This window comes from Lygodium microphyllum, chromosome 3 (assembly GCF_053477565.2).
Source record: "Lygodium microphyllum isolate KBCC chromosome 3, Lygodium_microphyllum_v1.1.10, whole genome shotgun sequence".
Taxonomy (NCBI): domain Eukaryota; kingdom Viridiplantae; phylum Streptophyta; class Polypodiopsida; order Schizaeales; family Lygodiaceae; genus Lygodium; species Lygodium microphyllum.
Window position 1 is genome coordinate 145,686,883 of NC_141137.1, and position 20,502 is coordinate 145,707,384.

Consider the following 20,502-nt stretch of genomic DNA (forward strand, 5'->3'; position numbering starts at 1 on the left):
GCAGCGGACTGATGATGACAAGCTGAAACACTAGCACAGGCTGAAAACACAGGGTGCTAGGCTGAAAACGCAGGCAGCAGCTGACCACACACAAGCTGAAAACAATCAGCAATAGATTGCCTGATCAGAAAATGGAGGAAAGACCTGTAATTGGCACGAACCTAGATCCTACAATCTAATACCATGTCAAGAGTGGTGCAGCAATGGAAACATAGACAAGTGCTGAAATAAACTGCTGAACACAAGACAAAGGAGAAAGAAAATAAACGAACACTACGAAGAAGAGAACTAAAAAATGTGCTCAGGAAATGGAATCCGTATAGCAAACACAAGACACTTGTATACAACAGTGAGTCACTAGCTGCATGGGCATTGGCACCAGCTCCTCTCCAAAGAGGTATCCACCTGGTGAATGGTGATGATAACTAGGGAGGAGGAGAAGGAGCTCCACAATAAATAGGCAATAAATATGCCAAATACAGCAGCAGAAAGGCCAGCATTAAATGCCGGTCAACTAGCATAAAATGCCACAAATAAATCACTACAATAATGCCTAACATAATGATAATGTGCCCAACCCTGACAAGCATGCACAGACTCACACATGAGCTGACAATCTTGCTAACACTTTCGGTAGAGGCCAATACACAACAGGGCAAATATTAAAGTCTGCCATTGGTCTCCATGGCACAACATGAACCAAGCAACGATCAAAAAACAAGGCTAACCGTGCCAAGAGATTATCATAATGCCATGTTGATTTAAGCAACACCTCATTATAACCCCTTGGTCCCACAAAAATCCCATCCACACAATCCCCTTGCAATAAGGATTGTAACCACTGACGGATCTAAGAAAGCATTGGCATCTTGCCTATGAAGAAGAGGAAACTCCTCTTTCATGGAAGACCAAAAAAGAATGCGAGATAGTCTTCATATCCACACTAGCATCCAAAACATCATCCTTATCCTAATCCACAAAGGCTTCTATATTACATTGAACATACTCACTCTACAATGTGTTGGAAAACAATTATAGAATGATCACAATTGGTCACTACTTGGCCAAGATATATGGCTGCATTTTAGAGCATGAGCTTAGCACATGGGCAAAGAGACATGGATATAGAGCACGAGGGCATGCACACTTCAAGAGAGGTTCACTATGCTTAATCATATATTGACCCTCAAAGCTATTATAGAGAAAGGTAGGGCACATGGGAGGAGGATTTATTGCTGCTTTGTGGATTTTCACAAAGCATTCGACAATTTTCCTCAAGCCAAGCTCGTGTAGCAACTACAAGATATTGGCACTCCAAAATATCAACGATGGAGGATTTATGCCCTATATGAGTCAATGGCAAGGAGGGTGCGGGCTCCAAGAGGGCTTTTTTATATAATGGATAGTACTATCTTGGTGAAGCAAGCATGCCCACTTTTGCCTATTGGCATATTGATAGCCATCTTGTTGTATGCGGATGATGTGGTATTGATTGCAGATTCACCCGAGGGCTTGCATAAGACACATGGATACATTGCAAGCATTTTGCATGGATAGAGGATTGACACTAAACCTTTGGAAGACCAAGGTGATGGTATTTAATGCCACACAAGCTCGGGTGACCCAAACAAAACATCAGTTAACTCCTAGCGAGGATATGATTGACTACGCTAGATCCTATATATCTCCGAGAGGAAGGAACAATGTCACTACAATGGCTAAACGTACAAGGCTGCAATGGTCAGCTCCAACATGCAGCTCTACGTGTCAATGTGGGTGCCAAACAGTAGCAAGGAGATAAGAAAATGAGGAGGGCTAGCTAATCACAAAGGATCACTGATGGATAATGAGAGTGGGAGAGTAGGCCACCTATATATAGGCAAAAAAGTGGCAAAACCCTAAACAAGGTCAAAACCCTAAAAATGACCCAAAGTACCGAGATGACTACACAAGACACACAACTGCTAACACCCCCTCTCAAGTTGGGACTTGGGAAAATCCATGCTTTTCACATGTAACATTTTGATCTCATAGACTGATTTGGCCGTATGTACACGTTAATATGATTCTCCCTCCCTCCCTCCCTCCCCCCGCCCTCTCTCTCTCTCTCTCTCTCTCTCTCTCTCTCTCTCTCTCTCTCTCTCTCACACACACACACATTAGATCCTAGCACAATGTTATAGAAGCATGGAGGGAAGATAGCAAAGTCTAACCCAAGATAGAGCAAGTATGGGAGCCCTTCTTGCCCCTCACCTAATGTATGATATATTACACCTTGCCATACTCATGGATGGAGCTAGTGATAGATTACTCATTATTAGTCATGATTGTACTTTTGTAGCATTCTAGTATCCATTAGATCAGAGTCAAATTCTGTTTAGTTTTTACATGACGTTAGAGAGATAGATTGTTCTTGTGTATGGATCGTCTCATATGCCAATTTCGGCCTCTACTAGACATAAATAAATATTTTGAGACAATGGACCTTACAGACTTCTTTAGGATCAAGCCACCACCATAAACCACCAATACTAGCTCCAACATGTCGTACAGGAGTCTCTAAGGTCACTATAGATAGAGCCACACAGTTATCCAAAGCCAAGAGATCTCGTGCCAAGCCCAATGGTGCTCGCAATATTATTGAAGAGTCCAAGCTACCATCTCTAACCACTATCAAACATTCTCAAGGCAATTCACTTCATTAAATTCTATCGTTCAAGAGTTGATATTCCTCCAACATGACTCCGTAGATGGTAGGAGAGCCAAGCGCTCTTATTTACTTTGATACCATCATCATATTGGCTTTTTTAATTTTTTCATTTTGCTTTTGATAATCCATGATGATGTTGGAGTGTAGTGAATGTGGAAGCATATGACCAGACTGAAAGAAAATGAACACAAGAGGGGAGGCAGAGAGAAAAGGGATGATAGAGTGTAGAAACTTGCAATAGATAAATGCTGAAATGAAGAGTGCAAATGTGTACACGGGCTTTCAAATGTATCTCCACAAGCTAATCTCTCTCTCCACCTAAAAACCAAGTGATAAATGGCGAGGGCATGCCAACCTACAAATAGGCCGAAAAAATAGGAAAATCTGATCAATTTGGCCAATTAAAACCTGGCCCCAAGAGTACTAACTATACAGCAATAAACTCCAATGCATGTCCAGGGAATGAATAAATCTCTAACACTCCTTCTCAAATCCTAGACGAGGTATCATGAGGACATGTACTTTTGAAACCTCACTTAACATATGGATTAATTTTTAATCACATGATTAAGTAAATGTTGCACATGTGAGATGCAACTAGGGTTAAAATAAATTTATGAGCTCCCAACCCGAGAAAATCACGGGATGTCAAAACCAAAAGTTACTATAAGTTATGGTGCACAAGTACTTGGTGGTATCTAGTGCAAGTTATTGGCCTAGGTCATTCATTTGGCCATAAGTGTCACTTGTTGGTGACACTAGAGAAGTGGTGTTTAATGATACCTAATGCCAACCTAATGGTCAAAGATGACGCAGAGACACTCGGGAATGGAAGTTGCCTAGCCAATTTAATTATTGGCCAATCAGATTATTTTTCAAGGCACCGAAATAATTATTAGATTAATTTTCAGTATTTAAAGACTGAAAATTAATATTTAATTATGGCTAATGCTGAAAAAAACATTTGGGAAGGCTGCAACTTGTCAAAAATGCCCATGCACGATTGAAAAACGTCTTTAGAGGCTGAAGAGAGGCATTTTTGGTATATTCAGCCTGCAAGAGAGAGGGAGGAAATGTTGCTGGTCTGATTTGCAGCCATTGAAGGACCTTCTGGCAGCCAGGGGCAAGAGAAGACCAATCAACAACAAGTAACAGCATCTACAGGCTGTTGAGATAGGGCAGCAGCATTTAATGACTGATTTTCTTCAATTCTTTGCATCTACAAGCTGTTGTGGCAGGGCATCAATTGCATTTGACTAATTTTAAGTCATTTTTCGCGACAAAACTCTGAATTTTCTCTCTCTACAATTTTCTCTCTCATTTCCTAGCCATTTCACAACCTTGCTCTGAAAATCTCAGCATTTGGACCCTTGGAGGCTAAGAAATTGTAAATTTCTCTATTGTAAATCCTAATTTACAGCAAAAATTAGGGTTTAGTAGCAATCTCGAGAAGCATGCCAAAAATTGGAAGCTCCAAGACTTCGATTTTTCAGTGCTGAAGGTGAATTTCAGCTAAATTCAGATGGAGGACTAGCCAACCACCGAATTTGGGGCATTTCCATCATCTATGAAGTGGGTAAAGTCCAATTAAGTGCCGAAGTCAAGGGGCAAATCAGATTGAAGACTCACTGGTCACTTTGGGCAGCCAGGGGAGTTTGGATTGCGAAGGGGATTGGGAGAATCCCATTGTAAATCAACTTTTTCTTCAATAAAGCTAAAGAAATACCGAAAGGGACATCAATTTTGGGGCCAATCGATTATACATTGTCCAAGATCAGTAGGTAAATTTGTATTTTCAGATTTGCATTTATTGTTTGTTGTTGTAATTAGGTTGTAATCAAGGATTTACCACCCATCCATGGAAGGAAGGCTGGTTACATGGGGCATAAGGCTCAAAAATATGGAATGTTGTTGAAGAACGGCCTAAGAAAGGCTCCATGAAAGGGAGATTGACTTGGTTATGTCCCTACATACAACAACTTGGCAAATGAGTTTACAAAAGCCCTTTCTAGAGAGAAGTTTGAAGCCTTCCACAAGGCTCTAGGCTTAATACCATTTGGCAATTGATCTGGCTTTTTTCTGCATACGTTCTATCATTCACTCGCGTGGGTTTTTTTTTTTCCGGGGGGGTGGTTTTGTTACACTTATTGTATTTCTCCATAGTTTTGGTGTGAACGCCCTTATCCATGGGCACTTTTTATAGCTAGAGAAGGGTTTTTTCCCTATGTAAACACCCATTAGTGGTGTGGCACTTAGTATCTTAGGCATTGTACTTTCATATCATTCTCACATAGTGAATGTGACACTCCAACACTCTTCTCTCGCTATTCACTTGTTCACTATAAAAGTGTGTGTGGATAGGTGTGTGCGCCCACACATGCTGCTGAATCCTAACCTAACACGTGCCCAACTGTCACCTGGATCTCCATGTACACACTAGTCAACACCCCCCTCTGTAGCTGGAAACTCCACAAACCAAACATCTCGACTCATGTATGCCTCCCATGAAACGAGATCATAAAGATTGTATCCATGGGACCACGAGCTATAACCCATGAAGATATGTCTTTTGAAAGCCGGCTCAAAGTTATCTCTTTGTTTCTTCGAGATGTGAATACAAACATCACACTCGAACACCTTGAAATAAGACACATCCGGCTTTTGGCCAAAATATGTCTCAAAAGGCAACGGCCGATGTAGGGAATCAATTGAGGATGTGAACAAAGTGGCCACTGCTTCGGCCCATAGACATTGAGGTGTCTATCAATGCTCCGTCATAGTCTGCACAATCTTGATCACATTACGATTCTTCCACGCCAATATGCCATTCTCCTTAGGTGTCTTTGTGTTGGAAAACTCCTAGTAAATGCCATGATGTGCACAAAACCTAGCTAGCTCGTTGGAGGAAACTGATCGAGGAGCAACCACCGCTCTTAAATCCTTCATTGTTTTCTCCTCCTTGGTGTCCTTCTTGTCCTTGTCAAGACAATCCTTCTTCCAATGACCTATCTCGCAAATGTGACAAGTGGACTCCTTGGCTTTATCTTGCTTCTTCCTGTTGTTCTTCTTTCCCTTCTACCGAGAATATTGTCCTATCAATGCCTCCAACTTGGAAGTGACTTGACCTTTAAGTTGTTCCTCATGGTCCATGACCATCAAAACCAACTCCTCCCACTTAACTATATCCATCCACCCTGAAGCAATTAGCGTGGAATAGAATGCACCAAATCACGGCAGCAACAATGAAATAAGAGTTATTGTTGTATCCTCCTAGATAATCATCTTTCTTGCCTTCTAAACCTATATCTACAATTGCCAAAGCTTATTGGCATGATCTTGCATGGAAGCGGCCTTGGACAGGTTCAATGTCCACATCTATATATCCACAGATACCATCAAATTGTGCAACTGGTCTAATTCTAGACCTACCTCCCAAGCAACAATCAAATACTCAATGTGAGCTATAATGACTGGAGTGCAAAAGAGAAAGAGAAAGGAGCGGATGCGGGCATTCAATGGTTTATCCCATATGCCTGTACTTGGACCAACTTAGATTTCTCATCAGAAAAAAGCTTAGATGTATCACAAGGTATAAGAAGGTATATAGTCTTGATCACGAGCTCTGCCAAATCATAGGACTCCAGGATGGCAAGCATCATTACCCACCAAATGCGGTAATTCCCCATCAACCTTCCAATTAGAAGAGCTATAACGGCTGGAGTGCAAAAGAGAAAGAGGAAGGAGTAGATACGGGCATTTAGTTTATCCCAATGTGCTTGTTCCTTGACCAACACACATTTCTTATCAACAGAAAGCTTAGATGCATTACGAGCTATCGAAGGGTCTATAGCTCGGTCACAAGCTTTGCCAAATCATAGGACTCCAAGATGGCGAGTATCATTACCTACCAAATGCAATAATTCTCCCAATCGAGCTTCTCATCAAAAGGAAGAGCCAACAACAAGGGAGACCTTACGGTCCATAATAGCCCAAAACTCCACATCCATTTCAAAAGACATTGTCACTTGGATAACCTGCACAAAAACAAGGGCAGCCCCCTCTGACTTAAAAAATGCAACTTGTTAGGGCTTCCTACCCTCATCCCAAACCTATTTCAACCGTCCAAGGTAGTGAAAACTCAAAATATGCTCAAAAAGGCTGAAAACGCAGCCTTTTTCTCCTTCATGAACAACAAAAACCAGTAACTTTGCTCATTTTCCATGCTTCATCTGTTCACCTAAGCCTTGTGTCAATGCATGGCCCACCTGCTTGCCCTCAAACACTAAAAATGCAAACTTTTGTCGTGCTGAGATCCAGCATTCAGGTCTGCCCACAATCAATCAGCCCTTCAACACTATTCTAATATCATGTTAAAGTGCAGCAAATGTGGAAACATATGACCAGACTGGAAGAAAATAAACATGAGAGAAGAGGGAGAGAGAAAGATACATTAAGATGCAGAAACCTGCAGTAGATGAATGCTGAAATGAAAAAGGCAGATGTGTACACGGGCTATCCAATGTACCTCCGCAAGCTGATCTCTCTCTCCATCTGAAAACCAAGTGAGAAATGACCAGGGCGGGCTAGCCTGTAAATAGGCCAAAAAAATAGGAAAAACTGATCAGGTCAGCCAATTAAAAACTGGCTGACTGCTACATCAATGCAGTTGCTGAATAAAATAATCACATAAATGCTGCACAGAAAAAAATGGACTGCCACGTGGTATCCTACATGGCCAGTCTGCTGGCCTGCCCAACTGCCTAGATATGCTGGAAATGACCTGGCCACTCCTCCAACCTGAAAATAGGAAATGCGTAACTGCCCGAGAGTACTAACTATACAACAGTAAACTGCCAATGCCTGTCCAGGGGATGAAGGAATCTCTAACAGATGAAACCTATTGCGGATCACATGTACTTATTGTTTCGGTCTCACATGTCATTTTGGCCTCTAGAAGACGTCAATAGATGTGTCAATGTGCAATTTCAGAAGCCACCTACCACATTGTGGATTTTTGACAATTTGCTCACTCATGCTCCATTCTATAGAGTAAAGACTTGGGGACCAAGAAACCCCTAACTATGGCGATTGCTTGTATGTTACAAGTCATCAGTATCACATGAGAGCATTTGTGCTAAGTTCACAATGGCCCCAATGGTCACAAAGCCATGACATGCTTACAAAGGATTTGGGAGCTCACTCGGCACAAATATCCCAAACGAGCTTCATCAATACAATTAGGAAAGGGATGAGTTATAAATGGATCACCTCCCACCTTTTAGGCATTGCTTGGATTGCCACATTTGGACCTCACCCACTCAGAGCAGAAATTGGGACATTAGGATGAATATTGTCAAGTTGGATCAAAGAAGACTTGCATCAGTCCCCCAAGGGCGGCCACTTGGTATGAGATGGCTCATTACCAACACCATTCCTATATCTCTGACCTGATGGAATTGTCACTAGACCGGCATACATAGATGTGCACCTGTCACATGCCATACAAAATGTGATTGGACAGATCTGGGTCTCTTCGCATCACCTGAGGATAGAGATAGGTAGAGATAGGTAGCTACACATACAATTGCCGAGGATTCTTTTTGACAGTTACGCCATCAAGAGGTAGAGCTGAAGAAACATTGTGCACCAATGCACCTTGTATTACAAGATCAGAAGGATACCATTGTCTCTTTCGAGAGCAATTTGGCCCTTAGGCCTCTTCACAAAGTAATGGAGTATGAGGATCAAAGTTGCTTGGGCTTATTTAAGCTGAAGATCAGGAGGCATTCTACTGAGAGACAGGAGTGCAAATGTTGACCCCCCTAGACAGAGGATCCTCAACATATTTCTCCAATTCCAGCATTCCCGTCAGTACACATACCAATGACACATTGACTGCACCAGAGAGAGCAGACATGACACTTGCAGCCCATATGACCGTGAGTTTAGTTAGTTCATTCATGTCACTTGTATTTCATTCTGTTGTTCTGATTGACGAAACAACACTAAGACATGTACTCATTGTTTAGGTCTCATAAACCCTTTTTACCTCTTTAGAGACGTTAATACATGTATTTTCAGCATCTATTCCCTATAACCAGTTTGTTATTTCTAGAAATGAAAAGCTGGGTTAAACCCGCCCAAAATCAACTGGAATACTTTTGCCTGTAACAACAAGATAGACTTTGCCGACTCATCCTTGGGACTGACAAGAATTATTTTATATGAGAAGGTAGATAGGTTGAGTATCTGAGAAACTTACAGCTGTGCCATTCCCGTTTCCACTTCCAATTCCAGCAGCAACAGGGAAAACATTCCCAATCCGAAGAGAGCTCAACAATGAGGAAAATATCTGCCAGAGCATTTGAAAGCTCATGAACACAAAGACCCTACAACTGTAAAACAGTAAAACCTTCTACAGCACTTGCAGATAAAACATCAGTAACACAGCCAAAATGAGAAAATAGGAGACATGAAAGCATCACAGAGTTATGAAAGGCACATCAAACATCTGAGACCATGTTACCATTTTTTTGAGTCATATCTTGGTATAGAGTAACTTGTAAGTCCTGAGAGGAGGACTATATTCACTTCCAGAAGGTCTGCTCTTTTTGCAAAAGAATCAGCTTTTCCTGCACTGGAAAATCTGAGCATCCTATATGCTGTTGGGCTCCTGTTTGGGGAGCATCATTTCTGCAGAGGTGATTTCTATGGATCCTGAGAAGATGAATGCAATCATGGAGTGGCCTTGTTCTCAAGATGCAACAAACATGTGTATGTTTTTTGCACACGCAAAATGCCCTCTTATAGATGCCAAGTCTCTAGAGTGCCAATGGACATGGACAAGAACAATGGAGCAAGCTATTAACCAAGTTTGAATAAACATTTTGTGGTGATTTCTGATGCCATCTGGCATCATCCAACATTGGAGATATAGGAGCAGTGCTGCAGTAGCACAACCATCTGATAGCTTTTGAAAGTCAGAAATTCAAGGCACCTGAGTTGAATTATTCCATGTACAATAAAGAGCTATTGGTCATCGTTCATGCCTTCAAGAAATGGAGACATTATCTGGACTTTCCCATCAAGCCTGATCAGCAAGCTTAATGTACTTTCTCACTCAGTTGTTGCACCAAGATATGACTCCTAGTCCCTTGCGGTGGTGGCAATTTCTTAATTCAGCTTCACAATCGAGTAAGTGCCCAGGAAGGAGAATGGAGTAGGTGGATGCATCGATCCAACAACCACACACAACAATGGTGGTCACTTGCAAAGGGTCAGATCCCTTCACTCATATGAGGCTGATCTAGATTTTGGTATCCAAACATGCAGAAGTGCCAACATCACCATTCAAATTTTGTGCTAAAGAATAGCTGGATGTCTTTTCATGACAGACTTAGTCTCATTGTGGCGAGACATTACAAGGCTATTCTTCTATGAGAAGCACATGATGCACTTGCTGCAGTGCATCATGGTCAAGGTCCTACCCTTGAGAAGTTTTCATGACATTCTTTTTGGCCAGGAATGAAGCAAGATCTTCACTGTTACATGAGGGGATGCTAGGCATGCCAAATCTCACAACTGGACAATTGAAAAGTGGTGTAGGCGTACAACCACTGCCAATTCAAGACAAATCTTTCAGAGGAGATATACAAAGGATTTTGTTACCTGTCTCCCAATGAGCAAGTTGTTCCAAAATGACACCATTTTCATAGTCATAGTTTTTATCATGCATTACCATATGGCAAACACATACAAGTATGGAAGTGTGTGGAGTAAGTATGGTTCACTACCCCTTGAGTGAACCATACATGACCCTTAGATTTTCCATACTTTCAAAGAATAAATTGTACAATTATAATATAACACTTGAATCTAAAGTCAAAACTTTAAGTGCACAACATCAACATTGAAAAGATTAATCATCCCATTGTACAAAAGTTAAGAACTTAGGACTTAGAAACATGTAATAGTAGACTTGTCTTAATGATTCATTAAACATTAGTGACCAAATACATCAATGCTAAAGGTTTGAAATGTGAATACTCATAAGGCATAAGATTTGCATTGGTGTATGGTTTTTTCTTTTCATATTTTTCCAATACCAAACATTTGGAATTATTACCATACACATGGAAAAAGCTATGTTCACGGTGGTGGACAAGTTTGGCGAGTAAATATGATTAACCCCATGGCACATGCATACCTCGCATGGACATGGTGGAGGTTGTGCGGTTCTTCATCAAAGAGATCATCCAAGATCATGGCTTGCCAAAGAAGAGATTATCTAATCATGATTCTAATTTTACCAGTGGTTTATTGAAGGATTTATTCTATGGAGTCAGTATAAAGTTAGGATTTGCCACCTTTCACCCACAAAACGATGGGCAAACTGAGATTTCCAATCATACCACAATTACCATGCTCCGTTGCTACAATCGAGATCATCATATTACACAAGAAGAGTATTTAACATGAGCATGCAGTGAATGACATAGTTCATGCTTCTTCGAAGCAGACACCGTTTGAGATGGTTTATGAGCAGCCGGTTAGCAATACCTTCCACTACACACAAGAGACCACTATTGGGAATTATGTGGCGGATAGCTGATTGTGGACATATGTCATGAATTGAGTGTTAATGCAAGTTCACAAGAACACGGTTTATGCTTCTACTAAGCAAACACCATTTGAGATGGTTTATGAGCAGCTAGTTAGCAATACCTTCAACTACATACAAGTGAACTCTATTCAGAATCATGTGGTGGATCAGCTGATTGTGGACATGTATCATGAATCAAGTGTTAAAGCAAGTTCACAAGAACACCTAATGAACAGAACAGCAACAATAAAAGGAAGCTGACAAGTATCACCCAAGTTTTTCTTCTGCAAAGGACAATGGTGCTATCTAGAGATCTAGAAGCACCATTTGAAGCAGTTTTGGAAGCTTTCGCCTATGTTAGGACTTCAGAAAAGAGGCTCTTCCGTATCATTATGAAGCTAAGTGATGTGGCTTATTAGTTGGAGCCGATGATCAAAAGATGTATCTAGTGTCTCCTATCAATAATCTTGAGGTGCACCATTGGTCTCAAGCATCCAGTCTCTTCTGCTACAACCCCAAATGAGGAGGAACTGAAGTTAGTGAACATTGATCGGGAGTTGTTGGTACTAGAACAATGTTTTGTTTCACATGTGTCACATACAAGAAGCATACATAATGGAAGTTTGAGTGATTTCTCGTGTTTCAGGGTTGCCAATCCATAAGGCCATGTGATTGGATGAGTCTCAGTTAGCAATAGCTCCTTACCTTTGCTTTGGATCTACTGAGAGGCTATGCCATTAGGGATAGCCATAGTTCTAGAGGGGAGGAATGTAATGCAGTTGGGCACCGCCCACACCCACATGCTCTAGAAAGCAATGGGACAGCTGGATAGTGTGGCTATAGCAATGCCAAGGGTCTTAGAAACAAGAGATATGGAACGAGTTTCAAAGGTTCCATAAGAGTTTCCTAAAACATAAGAAATAGGTTTCATTTGAGATAAAATTACTGAAACTTTCTATACATAAAATAAACTTCAAGTCACATGGCCACAACAAAACACATATTGAATATGAGTCAGCATTGTTAACAGAATATAAATGAACACTCAATAGATCACCAATTAACACACATGTTTCATAATCCATCGTCCATGGATATAGAAAGAGCACAAAGTCATAGATTAAAAATCCCTCAAACATACAAAGTGCAATCAATATCAAAGTTGCAATAACAAGCCCTACCTCTATGAGACATCAAATTTTTGCACCGACATGCAAATGGTGGCCAGTTTTTATCACTTGGCATGCAAAGTCAACTCAAATGATTCATACATTTCAAAAACATGCAATTGTTTTTTCCCTTTGCTACCTGTAAAAAATGTGTTTCTTGGCAACTATGGTGGTAGCCAAAACAGAGAAACCTAGAGATGAACTAGAAGAAGGCGTCACAAGGACATGAAATTTTAATGCAAGTGAGGGAAGGGCCATTAGAGGCTGGTGGATTCCAAGATGGTGTAGGTTAGGAGAGGGGGAGAGAGAGTTGTTGCTGCAATTTCTAGCCATTGGTGATCAGCCCAACCATTGAAGGCTGTCAAAGAGCTTCCCCCCGTTGATCAAGAGGCCATTGAAGGCAAGTAACAGTTTAAATCAAGGGTACTGTATGCTAGCAATATTTTTGCCATTGAGATCACTATTCAATGTATTGATCACTGTGAGTTGATATGCAAATGTGTATGGTTTGCATCTAGGTTCTGAAACTATACATTTGCAAGGCCACCGGTATAAGTGGAGTACACGGAACGCGCATTTAGATGTGATGTACATTTGAAAGGCATGTATGGGACGCATGGATGGAATGCAATGTTGAAGGTGATGCAAGAGAAGTACATTTGCATAAGTTACGTGTAGTTTGCAGTTGATATATGCTTTACATGAGTATCATGTGTTACATCATTTCTATGAGGCACTATTTATGTTTGGTTTATGCACTACTTTGCATTGGAACTTGGAGGTCAAAAATGGTGTTGGGTTTTGGCATGTAAATGCATCCCTTATGGTTCTAACATTGGTTATGACTCATGCATGTAAATTGTAAATGGTTTAAATGGTTGGAATTTCAAACATGCTCAAGGCATGAGCATGGTTAAGCAATAGGTGCGCATGTTGTTTGACTATGATGCTAGCATGTATTTCAAGTAGTGGCAATGAATACTTTTGACACATTGTAGTGCAATCAAGGATGATTGCAAGGATTTCAAGGGAGAAGTCTATCGTGAGGACGTGAAATTTTAATGCTTTACTTAGCATTTGATTATGTGTTAATTAAATGCGCAAATGTGAGGTGCACATGTGATGTGCAAGTTAAGTCATTTCACAATGACGAGCCAAGGACCCTAAGAAGACAATGGGTGTTTGTTAGTCATCCCCTAGACGGGCACACATAGAGTACAATCGCTCTAGGGCATACTTAGGAATTTCTGGATCAGGTTGGATAGATTCATGCAGTCGCCAGCTGTTCGCAGCATTCTTGGGGCAGTAAAGGCTGTCAGGCAGAAGCCATGTGGCACAAGGGCAGCAGTTGCACTTTTTATTATTTTTTAAGAGCAGTCCCGACCAGCAGCAACCTATCGGCCAGTTTCAAGCTGGCCGACCTAATTACTTTATTGTTTATTTGGCTGCCAGTTTATTCAGCCCAGTCCATGGTCACAAATCATTCAGATTTTGTGTTTTGTAAGTAAGAGACTCTGGCTGGCATACTTCCACAGCCCTTTGTGCAGAGCTGCCTCCTTATCCAGCATTCATTCACTGCAGATTTCTAAGTTCTACTTGTGAGAGTGCACAACAAAAGAGAAACATGAACACACAGAGAGAGAGAGAGAGAGAGAGAGAGGAAGCAGAAGATGACATAAGAATATTGCAATGACTAAAGAAGAAGAGAGAGAGAGAGAGAGAGGAAGCAGAAGATGACATAAGAATATTGCAATGACTAAAGAAGAATACTGATACAATGGAGATGGACTGATCAGTCCTTGCACACAGCCCAAAGCATCAATGAGGGCACCAAATCAGGCTGATGATGATGGCAGCACCACACACGGAGAGTCAAAGTGTCAAAGTGTCAAAGTGTGCACCTGCAAAGGGAAGACTAAAGACTGAAGAGTGTGTATGTCTGCCAAGTGGGGGGTGCAGCTATAAATAGCAAAAGCACCAAAAAACTGGCCAACCTGATCTTTAAGAGGCCATAAATGCTAGCTGGCCAGCATTAAATGCTGGTCACTAAAGAAAAATGCCAAAAAAATAGGGGAGAAGCCACAAAAATTCTAGATGACAATGACAATGTCCAGCATGTGTAGACACACTGTGGAAAGCAGAAACTCGCCTAGGAATGCACACAAGAAGCCAACAAATAAAGAAAATGCACCTAACTACCAGAGCTCCTATGTCTTTGTCGAACTCTGACAAGAGCTCACAACCAAGAGATGACAGACTGACATGACTAACATAGGCAAGCTAACAACCCCTCTCAAATCCTAGGAGTGTCTAAAGACCCAACAACCTCATGTGATGAAGCATAGAAGCCTGAGACAAAGGCTTCGTAAAGAGATTTGCTGCATTGTCCTCCATGGGACAATGGGCCACCACTAACTTGAAATCCACGATCCACTCTCAAACATAGTGATACTGAACCTCAATGTGCTTCACATGAGCATGAAATACACGGTTCTTTGCCAAAGCTAGAGCACTTTTGTTGTCTGCTTACAGCTCTGTAGGTCCAACAAGTAGGTAAAAGCCAATCTCTGCCAACATGTGGCAAAGCCAAACCACCTCCATAGCTGTAGAACATAACGCACAATACTCTGCCTCTATAGATGAAAGGGGCACAATAGGCTACTTCTTGCTGCTCCATGAGATAAGTCCCGATCCAAGAGAGAAGGCATAACCTATGGTGGGCCTGGCACGAATCCACATCACCTGTCCCATCAAAATTACTCCAACCAAAGAGAGTAACCCCCTCTCCATAAATGATCCCATAGGATCAAGTCCCCTATAAATAATGAAGAACGCGCAAGGCCGCTCTCCAATGCTCCTAAGTGAAAGTCTTCACGAAAGAAGACACGAATGCCACAACAAAAGAAACATCTGGCCGAGTGTGAATAAGCTAGATGAGGGAACCAACAAGACACCTATAACGGGTGGCATCTAGAAGGGAAGCTCCAACTGCCAAAAGCTTGGACTCTAGTCCATGGGGCAAGGAATAGGCCGACAAAACTCCAAGAGAAGCTCGAAAATATACCTATGCTGCGAAATAAAAATGCCCTATACCATCTAGTAGATCTCCGAGCCAAGGAAAAAACCCATCCTATCAAACTCATGTCACAAAATCTCATGTACGATCAACCTCCTAGTATAGCTCCCTATAATGATAAGATCATCCACATACAAGATGAGCAAAACACACCTATCACCCTCAGCCTTGAAGTATAGGTTGGGGTCATGAGCCAATTGATGGAAGCCACTTTGTAGAAAGAATCGATCAATCCTCTAGTACCAAGTATGAGGAGCTTGCTTCAAGCTATAGAGGGCCTTCCGCAATAAGTAGACATGGTCCTCCTTCCCCTCTAGAGACTGTGAAACATAAATCTCCTCCTCAAGGACACCATTCAAGAAAGTAGACTTTATGCCCATCTGATTAACACGCCAACGGTGGTGGGCTATAAGAGCCCAAATAAGCCAAATAAAAGACATCTAAGTTGTATGTGCAAAAGTCTCAAAATAGTCCAAACTTGCTCTTTGAGCAAAACCTTTGGCTACAAGCCTAGCTTTGTGCTTGTCCAAGGAACCATATGCAAGGTACTTGGTCTTATAGACCCACTTCACACCTATCACCTTCTGCTTCAAGGGACACAAAACCTATTATAGTGAAGCAATGCAAAAGTGAATGACCAAGACAAAGAGTGAACAGAGAGAAAAGAGACAGTGAAACGCAGAAAATCTGCAGTGAAGAATGCTATATAAGGATGTAGAAGTGTACACCAGTGCAGAGAGAATATCTATGTATGTCTCCACCTCAAAGATCTCAGTCTCCATCAACCCCGAGAGCAGTCTCCACAGTCTGCAGCTTGAAATCTGTGAAAACCAACTGACCAAGACTGCCGGAATCAAGGCCTATAAATAGGCTGGAAAAAACACGAAAAACCAAGCAGATTGGCTGCATTTAATGCAGCCGACTACTGTCTGATTGTTGCTGTCCAACTGCTCGCCACATGTCACCTGCGCTGCTGTCCGACCTGCCACATGTCATATGCCCTGCTGCCTGCGCTCCTACCACGTGGACTGCCTGCTGAAAATTGCACCTGCCTGTCCAGGGAATGTCACTCTCTAACACCCCCTCTTAGATCCTAGACACCGCAAAAGGCTAAGGGATCTAGAGTGTTGTCGAAGTAAAGCTTGGGGAAGCACCTTGGTAAACAAGTTTGCAAGATTGTCCTCTGTCTTGCAATAGACCAGGGAAATGGTCTCATCCAGAATCTTCTCCCGGTTCAATCACAATCCATGTGCATGACTTCTCTCTCTAACCTAAAGGCATTCTACTTGTGTGGTCTGGAGTCTGGAGTCAGCTCATATTTGTTCGATTACTTTCTATTTGCCCTTTGCTCTCATCGCTGAAGGAATAGCAATCTTCATATTCATCGTTAGAGCTAGCTTTGTTCAACTGCTCATCATCTCCCAAGTCCTAATACGTCTCTTCTCATTGATCAGGACTAAGGCCCAATTGTACATTCAATTTAAATCGTGCACCTTGGACCGTTGGAGTTCAGATTGGGCTGGTAATGTGGATCATCAAAGGTCCACGGCAGGTTATTGTTTTACCTTGGGTGCTGGTGCTGTTTCTTGGAGCAGCAAGAAGCAACCTACAATTGCCCTCTCTTCGATTGAGGCAGAGTATCGGGTGGTACTACATGTGAGACAGTGTGGCTGCGCAGGCTTTTGGAGGAGCTTGGCTGTCGCAAACCAATCCTATTGTTTTACAGTGTGACAATGAGAGTTGCATTGCCTTTGCTAGGAATCCCGTGTTTCATGCTCGGACGAAGCATATTGAGATCCATTACCGCAACTTTTGTGTTGGACATTTTTCCATCCGAGCAACACATAGAGAGAGATTCCAAAATTGGTGTTGCAGAGTAGGTCCTGGAACAGCCACGTCTTGCATGAAGATCAACCTTTCCAATCTTGGCACTCAAGTCTGTCTCCAAGAAGAGAAGCTCTTGGAGCCTATAAAAGGGAGGCTCTCCTTGGGTGTGGAGGAGGTGAAGGAAGCATCAAATTGCATTCATGCAAGAGGAGGAGATAAGGCGGTAAGTCCGTAGCACCTATACCATCAAGATAATAGATCCCAAGATCCCTGCAAAATCCTTTGAGCAGCCTATCAATACACCATCTTGGGTTCACTCATGAACCCGGCCAGCACACCTACAGCATAATATAAGTCAATTGCTTGTAACAGGTATTAAGAAGCCAAATCAAGGAACCAACTAACTGCCTATAACAGGTAGCATCCGCCAAAGAAGAATCGGAATGAGCTATAGCCTTCCAATTCGGGTCCATAGGAGTCATAAGAGACTTGCATCCCTCCATCTCACACATAGCAAAGAGTTCCTGTACATACCGTTACTGGGAAATAGAGATTCCCCTCGGAGTTTAATAGATCTCATGACCTAGAAAGAAGAGTAGAAGTCCCATATCCGTCATCTCAAACTTCTCATGAAGTGCTACCTTCGTATACTCGACCATTTGAGTATGGTCACCTGTCACAATCAAGTCGTCCACATAAAGGACAAACAACACACAACCTCCACCTGAGGTGTGTACATACAACTGAGGATCGGCTTTGGAACGTTGATACCCTAATTTCTCCTACAGGAACGAGTCAATCTTGTCATTCCAAGCACGAGGAGCCTATTTAAGGCCGTAGAGAGCCTTCCACAAGTTGTATACCTTACCATTAGAAGAACCGAAGCCTGGAGGCTGCTCAACATAGATCTCCTCCTTCAACTCCCCATGCAAGAAGGTAGACTTCACATCTAGCTCATAGACTGGCCATCTCCTATGGCTAGCCAAGGCAAGAACTACGCAAATAGTGGCCATCTGAGCTATAGGGGCAAAACTATCATGGAAGTCAATGCTTGGGCATTGTACAAAACCTTTAGCAGCAAGGCAAGCCTTGTGTTTGTCCAATATTGAATAGGTTGAGGTACCATTCAGATGATAACAAAACACACACAGCACAAATTTAAAAAAATGTTTGCAAAAAAATACAATAAAAATAGATAAGAGGTTGACACAAATATCAGCTTATACATAGGACCAATGAAACCACCCTAAATAAACCACAATACTACAAAAAATTTGATATGACCTAGCCACACATATGACTAAAAGCTTCATGAGATGCAACAAACATGTATGATCTCCATAACATGTAGGGAAAAAACCAAAACATACATACTATACCCCTGACTACAACATCTTGACTAATAGAGTACCAAAAACCAAAAAAACTACAACTCATGGACATTAATGAGCCAAGACTAAACTAATCATGTCGACACTAATGGATTAGGAGACTATGCCACCCACATTCCCACATAGTGTGTTCATTGAATTAGTGATTAGTGATGAGAAGTGAGTGGATTGAGCTTTAATTTCTAGTGGATTTTAAGAAATTTATTACCAATTATTGAAGTTTTTATCAGGTGATAAACGTTGTGACGAAAGCTGCAGAAGACCTTAACGACTAGGAAAAAGATGGCAAGACAGGTCATTGGAAGAAGGATTGCCCCAACAAGGACAAGGAGGACACCAAGGAGGAGAAATCTACAAAGGACTCAAGTGTAGCAGTTGCACCCTCATCAACCGCCTTTCTCCATTTGAAGGTGATTTAGGATTCAACACCACCCGCTACCAATGCAACGATGATGGCCCCATAGCCTCATCAATGGATTGTAGACAATCGCACTTCCCACCACATGACTCCCATGCATGGTATTGCCCAAATGCGTGCGATGCATAGGCAAATTCTCATTGGCAACAACTCTTGGATCCGAATCAAAGGCAAAGGTGATAAGCACCTAATTCTAGATGGGCATGGTGGTGCTCACCATAGTACCCCGAAACGGCGTTTCGGGGCTGCCGAAACGGACCGGCCATTTCAGACCGAAACGGAAACGGCAGACCGGCGTTTCGGCATCCTACAGTCCGTTTCGGGCACTCCAGCTCCCGCCGCCGTGGCCGTCTCCTCCTTCTCCTCCTCTTCTTCGTCTTCTTCGTTTTCTTCCTCTCCTCCTCCTCCTCCTCCTCCTCCTCCTCCTCCTCCTCCTCCTCCTCCTCCTCCTCCTCCTCCTCTTTCTTCTTCTTCTTCTTCTTCCTCTTCCTCTTCCTCTTCCTCTTTCTCTTCTTCCTCTTCTTTTTCTTCTTCTTCCTCTCTTCTTCTTCTTCTTCTTCTTCTTCTTCTTCTTCCTCATCTTCTTCTTCGTCTTCCTCTTCTTCTTCTTCTTCTTCTCCCCATTACCTAAAGGCTAATCATGGCACCGGATCCATATTGGAGACACGTCACTCCAATCAAGGGATATGAGGGCTCCAGCGGATCAAAGAAGTGGCGGTGCAACTATTCTGGATTGGAGAAATCGGGGAGTGTAACACGTATGAAAGACCACTTGGAAGTTGGCATGCGTTCCCAACAAAGACATCGGGCCTTGTTGTCCAAACTATAGTTGCTAGTTGTTCATTGATGTTGATACTTATTACTCAATAGTTACTAGAGTCTAGAGACTAGTACACAGTGCTCAGTGCTCACTGGACTTTGGAGTTTTAACTGCTTATTCACATGACGTAGTTACATGTATCATTGTATCTTGATTTCACTTATTATGCATCTTAATTCTTGTTCCATTGTTCTTGATGTCAGTCTCTACTGTTCTTGATGTCAGTCTTCACTGCTCTTTAGATCATAGATGATTCATAAGCCATAAATTATAATTCATTTGTTGCCTTAAGTTTTGAAAATTGAGTCTTAATTGTGTTAAGCTGTCTTAAGTTTCAACCATTGAGTCTTGACTCTTCAATCTTCACTCATGAGTCGTGACATGTGTAATGAATCATGATTTTAATCATATGACATGGACTCAAAAGTTTTGTATGAAATTTGGGTACATGTTGTTGTAGGCATTGATATATTTACATGCCCACATAAT

General features: G+C 41.9%; 1 protein-coding gene across 6 annotated transcripts in view; it reads right to left on the reverse strand.

Moving 5' to 3' along the window:
* LOC148038996 (ubiquitin-like domain-containing protein CIP73) overlaps positions 1 to 20,502 on the reverse strand; it is a 94,585-nt gene that overhangs the window by 63,809 nt on the left and 10,274 nt on the right. For 5 of the 6 annotated variants that reach the window (XR_015690358.1, XM_087674858.1, XM_087674859.1 and 2 more), the window contains exons 6-7: positions 8,973 to 9,062; positions 7,236 to 7,298 (exon numbers count right to left, since the gene is read on the reverse strand). Coding sequence is in view for 5 of the 6 variants with exons in the window: in XM_087674858.1 (XP_087530984.1) it covers positions 7,236 to 7,298; positions 8,973 to 9,062 (153 nt within the window). In the remaining variant the exon portion in view is untranslated. The remainder of the gene's footprint in view (positions 1 to 7,235; positions 7,299 to 8,972; positions 9,063 to 20,502) is intronic. The other variant, XM_087674861.1, reaches the window with a different exon arrangement.